Below are 7314 nucleotides of genomic sequence, written 5' to 3'. Positions count from 1 at the left end.
AGTCTTAGGTAGGACATTTATAACAGAGATAAGGAGAAATGTTTTTTCCAGAGCACAGTGAGACTATGGAATTCTCTACTACAGATAGCAGTTGAAGCCAAATTATTAAATATACTCAAGAAGGAGTAAGATGTTGTTCTTAAGGCCAGAGGAGTCAAGGGATATAGGGAGAATGCTGGAACAGGGTGCTGAATTTAGATGTTCAACCACAATGAATGGTGAAGCAGGTTCAAGGGATCAAAAAAGTCCTACTCTTTCTTCTCTTTTCTATGTTTCCATCTCTGGAAGATTATGGCCAGAGCATCTGCAATATCTTCCCTTACTTTCTTCAATAGCATACTAAGCATAACATCTGGACCAAGTGATTTATCCTTTCTGATACCTCCTCTTTATCAATTTTTAGCACTACCAGAATCTCAACTACATCTCCCTTTTATGAACTTCCAGCAGTACCTTCTTCCATCAAAAATACTGATGAAAAATCCTTGTTCAGAACTTCTTCTGCCTCCAGGAATGGATTTCCCTAATCTCCTTTATCCTGGTCCCATATCTCCCTTACCCTTTTCATACATCTAGACAATATTTTAAGATTTTCTTTTATGTTTGCTACAACTTGTTTCTTTCTCATGCACTCTAACGTTTTACTTTTCTTATTTCCTTTTTTACTTCCTGTGTATGCTAATGTAACACTGGATGATTGATAGAATCCTAATGAAAATACTGATGAGATGATTGGAAGAATCCCTTGCCATAACAGGCCCCTCAAAATCTTCATTGTAGGAACTAATGCAGTCTTTAATTTATCATTTAGTTCTGGAATTGTTGGTAACTTGTATACCTGGACAAAGCCAAAGAAAGGCACTGTCAATACCCAGTTGGTAATGATTAATGAATCTTAGCAGAGCGTCATTGAAATTGGCCTCTGTGCCTTGTGCTAGGAAGGATAACATTAGCCAAAATTCTGATTATCCATTATCCAGCTGCCCCTGCTGGAAGTGCATCCAATCCAATAAGCCTGCAAGGTACTTAAAGTCAATAGATCTATTGCCACGAATGTCAACTATCAAAGTTGCACTTTAGCAATGCCATTTGGATGTGTTTCTGAGCAATTCTAGTACAATTGATGCTCTACTCCCTCTACCCACCACCCAAAGTACTATCATCTCACAGGAAGTACAGAAATGCTAGGAATTCCAGCACTTTTTGTTTTACTTTTGCTGAACTGGCTGATATAAAAATAATGAAAAAGTGCACATCTGAACATGTACCAGAGGGTTTGGAGTCTGGTTTACTCTCCAGATCTGAGACTTTGTGTCATATGATTAATACTGGCCATGGTCCTATTTTAGAATATCAATCGTCAGTTTAACATTTTGTTTTTAACTTCTATATATAACACACACAACTCTGCAGATGATTGCCACCCTACAAAACTGGTGGAAAATGGCCCAGGTGCCTCACTTGCTGCCAATTAACTTGCAAGCAGCCAATCTTAATTGCAGTCCAGGAGATTTATCCACACAGCAACAATACAGGTTAATAGTGCTGCATTTTGAGAGTTGGAGTGTATTGTTTGGCTTTATCTACTCATTTCAGACAGCAGAGTGATTACAGTGGAAAGCCCCACTCAAGTTCTAGGTAACCGAAAGAATCTTTGTGGTGAATACTTTGAGTAATTTCATGGCGAATACTTTGAGTAATTTCAAACATTGTTAAAACTGGGAATATTAGGCAACATTATTTATGTTATATTTTGATTTTGAAATTTGCAATCAGTGTACAACAAGACTTTGACAATGTTAACTCTGTTCCTCTTCCCACAGATGCTGCCTGTCCTGCTGAATGTTTCCAGAATTTTCTATTTCCAGCATCCAGCTTTTTTTTTTGATTTTCAGTGTTTCTACCTACTCTATCAATTCCTTCAGAGTTCTGGAAATCTCAATGAAATCATCCTTAACATGACGCGTTCAAGAGAATAAATTCATATCGGGAATCTCTTTGTTTAACTCTTATAACAATATCCTAGCTGAATTCCAGATGTTAATTTGTCGCAATTGCCTCTGAATACAGATGTTGTGGGTTTAAGACCACCTTCCTTGGCTTAAACCATGAAGCAAACTGGCATTATGCATGGTGGTGAGGTTCGTATTAGAGGTGCTGTACTTTGAATGGAATATTAAACTGTCTGCTTTGGTGAAATTTTAAGTGAATATTTCAGAATCCCTCTTGTCCTCTTTCTCATGCTGAACCACACTATTTAAAATCTCAGTGTCCTACATGAAACAATGCCAAGCTTCTGACCCAGTATTCCCTCCACTTTTGTAAAACTATTTATCAACAATGAAAGAGGGATTCAATGCTGTGGGCATAGAGAAACTATTTCCTTTGAGGAGGTGATCAAGAATAACAAGAAAAAAATTAGAGCTCCATTTTGGAGTGAAATCAGGAAGTATATTTTTAAATAAAGGGTAGTAGAAATCTGGAACTCCCCAGCCCAAAAGTCCATGGCTAATATGTCAATTGTAATTTTTGTAAGTGAGATTGATGTTAGCTGAAGGTGTCAGAAGGGATTGAGCAAAAACAATTAAATGGCAATGAAGTTGCGTCCAGCCATGATCCAATTAAATGGCAGAACAAATTTTAGGAACTGAATGACTTTCTCCTCTTCCCGTTTCCCCAAATTCTGGGAACAGAGTTTGACCTGGAAGTTGTTGAAAACATTCACTGAATTTCTGTACCCTTATTGCAGAACCTTTATTTAGCAAGATATTCAGGAACACATGAGGCATTTTGTACATTTTTATTGAGTAAATTATATGGACATTATAAAAGAATATATGTAACAATTAGGAATGCAAATTGCAACTGTATTATTAATCATTTTGAAAACATGCTGGAACTATTAGTCTTGTCAATATTGAAAAATGAGTGCAGTTAATAACCTATAAAGGTAAGGTACTGTTTTGTGATTCTGATAATATAGCCACCTGCTCACTTGACAATATAGCAGATACAAAAGTGATGAAGAAAATTATATATTTGAGTTGTCGATGAAGATAAATACAAGCAGTTTGGTCATTACTCCATGTATTCCATATTGGTCCTTTACTACATTTCCCTTAATCTTTAGAGTACCATAGAACCATAGAACAATACAGCACAATACAGGCCCTTCGGCCCACCATGTTGTGCCAACCTTCAAACCACTCCTAAGACTATCTAACCCCTTGCTCCCACATATCCCTCTATCTTAAATTCCTCCATATGCTTATCTAACAATCTCTTGAACTTGACCAACGTATCAGCCTCCACCACCACCCCAGGCAGCGCATTCCATGCACCAACCACTCTCTGGGTGAAAAACCTCCCTCTGATGTCCCCCTTGAATATTGGAAAACAATGATTTCCAGCACACATATCCAGTAGTTTTTAAATAATTTTAGAAATGTGTGCATGACTAAATGACAGAATATTGTGGCAATATCGTCTGAACAAATGCTTTAAAGGTACATCTCTAATTTTCTTCCAGTAACTCACTCATGATTGCATGCATCCAGCCTTTTTCTCTAAGTTTTGAGTTCACATCTACTGACCTCACCACAGTTTTCAGCACCAATAGACCCAGACTATAGTAGTGCTTTAGGTATGAAAATATACACACTTTCTCCATGCCTTTCCAAAATAAATAAACCATATCAGTGTTATGTGGCCTGGATGAAAAGCAATTAGTTTTATTTCCTAGTTAAATGGCAAATTTCAAGCATGAGCCAGCACCGGAACTTAAATCCACAGCAGTAATGTGAGATTGTCATTCCTGAGCTTCTAAGTCAATGGTTACTCCAGAATGACCTGAATTATGGAGGAGTTTTTAAAATGAAATCTTCACAAGGACCAAAGAAAAACACAAGCCATTCATGTCTCTCGTAAAAGAGCATTCTTTCATTTCTTTATCTTACTTAAGATCAGTTACAGATGACAAACATATGAGATTTTACATTTCATTGAAACCAATAGTTATTTTATTGTTGCACATTTTCTCCCTTTGCTGTTGGTTTGGATTGTTCCGGCATTGCTTCATACTTCAGGGAATATATTTTAAGACCTTAAAACTCTTTGCTTGGATTGGATAAGACTAAAGAAGGTTTTCACTAGAGGGCATAATTTAAAGTTATATTTTGAATCTAGAACATATACCAGAGAAATACATCAAAATCTGATTAGTAATTATACAGACAGGTACACTTAGACAGATACATTCAAAATAAGCACTCAAAATGATATCTGGAGAAACAATAATATTAATTTGCATCTGATCATTTGACAAACCTGCAGTTACTCTGCACATTATTTTTTTCCTTATTAACACAGTAAACAAGTACTCTTTCCATATCACTGTGAGAACACAAGCTGGCTAAATTCTGTGTATGAACATATAAAGAACAGTCAAATTTTATAGCCCACAGAAAATATACCGAGGATGGCATCCATTTATGGCTGGCAGGTGAATAGCTTAAAAATTTATGAAACATCAAAATTTGCAGCATTGGATAGAATCGATGTTTTTATAGGAATTGTCAGTGCCACGGGTGCCATTTGACAGAAGTGCAAGTTGTGTGGATGTAGATGTATGATTATAGAAAATGCAAGCTAATACACTGCATGATTTTAACAAACATTAAAATGACAAAAACTATTGTGCCCCTCACGTCTGATTTTCAATCAGCATCCCACATTCTGTTTATAAAAATCCTTTGTTTTATAGAATTCTAAATCATTATGGTAATTAATATTTATCAGCTGTGATATTTTCATACTGGACTGCATCTGCTGTTGAGACAAAAGTCATTGTAGTTTTCACTGATATCAAATAGATAGTGCATGGAAGCAGAGCTACGATTATTAGATTCAGTTCCATTCTGCATAAAATTTTCATGAGCCATCAAGTCTTCATCTTCATCATTTATCACTCTTCCTTTGGTTAGCACTTCATTGTCTGAGTCTCTGAAATCTTGAATCAGTCTTCCTGTCTTCTGGGATAAGTCTTCTGGCATGTATATTTTGTTCTCTCTGCAATACTCATCAGGACTGTATTGTTCTATTGTATAGTAGTTGTCTTCTTCTTCTTCTTGACAAGAACTCCCTTTGGCACTCTCACCATCAGACTGGGATACATTTTTTATTCTGCTCTTTTGAGAGAGGTCAAAGGGTTCTTCCTGTACAAAATTACTCATTAGATTGCTTTGTGCAAATCCGATGCGTCCTCTCCTCCTGAAGCCTAAAATTAAGGAAAATTAACATGATCATCCATCAAGAGATTGCATGAAATATTTTATGTTATTTTCAATGAAGAATAGAATCCTTAAGTACTTTAAGAAAAAGATTATGAGGGCTTCTGAACAGATGGCTCTTCAAAGACCAGGATTAGACCGGATGGACCAAATGGCCTCATTCTGTACTGTGACAATTCTATGATACAGCAATTCCAGTCTCTCTACTAACTTAATTATTGACAGAAGACATATTAAACTTATAAATTTCTGTTTTCTATTCACCATTTGCAAGTAGAGAAGCACAGCAGAATGGAATAGAAAAAAAAACAATACATTCAGTGGGTTTTGATTGAAGGTTACATTTCTGAAGGTCATTATTTTAAAAATGTTGTTGCTCTCGCAACCTACCCTTTGAGTACAGCATTTGACTGTTACACTTAGTTATTGCAGGGTCACAACAAGTACAAATGTACTCATTCACAACTGGAACAAAAGAGAATAAAATGCTATAAATATTAGAGCACATGAGCTTGAGTGTTTGATGTTAATCTCTCCCTGTCATGACACCACTGGCCTGTTGCAAGTAGTTTAAACCGTCAAATGATTTCATCCCCTCTGGACTACATACTGATTAGAAAACTAATTTATTTATTGCTCTGACTTCTTTGGCTAGGCAGAATAATTGCACTCTATGACATTTTATTACAGGTAATGTCAATAGAATATTGATAGAAAAGAATAGCATTTCATTCTGGTCAGGGTCCAAATGTGTTTTATGTGAAAGCAAAGGGATACTAAGAATTAACGTATTCCCAATTCAGAGCATAGATACTGTTATTAAACAGTAAATTTCATAGATTAAGAAAGAAAAATGTACAATATTTCATTGATAAACATTAATTAATTGCCTGTTCATTAATTATGTTTAAATACTGTCAATTTATTGGCTGACATCAGTCCAAAAACACCACCTGCCACCCTTCGATAACTGAAGTACTTCTGTACCTCTGCTTCACATCTCTGCCTTTCTCTCTGTCCTTGCTTTTCACCTTTCTTGTTCCTGACTTTCCTTTTTAGGTACCTCTCCAGTTTCTTCTTTTTTTAAGCCTGAGAAACGTTACCATGAAAGCAGCTCTGTACTTTAATCAGTCCTGGAGGGATGTTGTGTGTTGATAGAACCAAATAATCACTATTACACAATGGCCTCTGTAGAAGGATGGCAGGAGGATATAGTCCGTGGAAGGAAGTTGGCCAGAATTAAAAACAAAGATTCAAGGGTAAGTTTTACAGGATAACCTTTGAGCTTTTGAAAATATTTACACACAAGGTTTCCTCACAGAAATAAGTGGGTGGGATTGAGCACATCACAGGGAAGAGTGTATATAAAGAAAGAAATGAGCTTTTTGATCTGATTATGATTTCTCATTCTATAAATGCTTAATGTTTCTTGTTTCACATCTTAGCCAGATTTCACTGAAGCCTTTTCCATTCTATCCAACCTTAATTCTGCTGTTAATGTTTAAATGTGCTCTCTTGTCAACCATCAGTCCTTACTTCAGGAAAGTCTGTCATTTTTGTCTTCAGGTTAACCTTTGGGTGTTTTTGGTCTATTTTTCATTACTGCCACTGATTTCCATCTCTACCTGTGTTTTCCTGCAACCATGGGCAGTTTGTTACATTGGGAACAGAAGGCAAGAGTGGTGGGCCAAGAAATAAGCTAAGAGTGAGCAGGAGGAACAGGGGCGAGAGGAAGGAGCAGGCATGTACACATGGCAATTTCTGCTGCCAAAATTCACTGATGTGCACTGTCTCAGATACCTTTGCTTTACTGGGGAGGTCAGCACTGAGTTGTACGATCCACTGGAGTCACCACTTAACTTCTGAACCATGGCATGGGGTGCACAGCTAGTAGCGTTCATGATCACTGTGACCTCTTAACTTTTAATCCACAGGCTCCTTCCAGGCTACAGCATGAAATAGCAGTGACATGACACCTCCCTGCTGACATCATTGTCATAGCAAAAAGATCATTAAAGTTCTCTAC

General features: G+C 36.7%; 1 protein-coding gene across 1 annotated transcript in view; it reads right to left on the bottom strand.

The window, feature by feature from the left end:
- Positions 1-2999: 2999 nt before the first annotated feature.
- The window catches only part of znf366 (zinc finger protein 366), a 44221-nt gene continuing 39906 nt past the window's right edge, over positions 3000-7314 (bottom strand). Inside the window, 1 exon segment of the mRNA XM_052020005.1 lies at positions 3000-5275. Within this exon segment, the coding sequence (XP_051875965.1) occupies positions 4809-5275 (467 nt within the window). The 3' untranslated portion in view covers positions 3000-4808.

This window comes from Pristis pectinata, chromosome 7, assembly GCF_009764475.1.
Source record: "Pristis pectinata isolate sPriPec2 chromosome 7, sPriPec2.1.pri, whole genome shotgun sequence".
Lineage (NCBI taxonomy): Eukaryota > Metazoa > Chordata > Chondrichthyes > Rhinopristiformes > Pristidae > Pristis > Pristis pectinata.
Note: the sequence above shows the minus strand (reverse complement) of the source record. Positions and strands in the feature narration are given on the sequence as shown.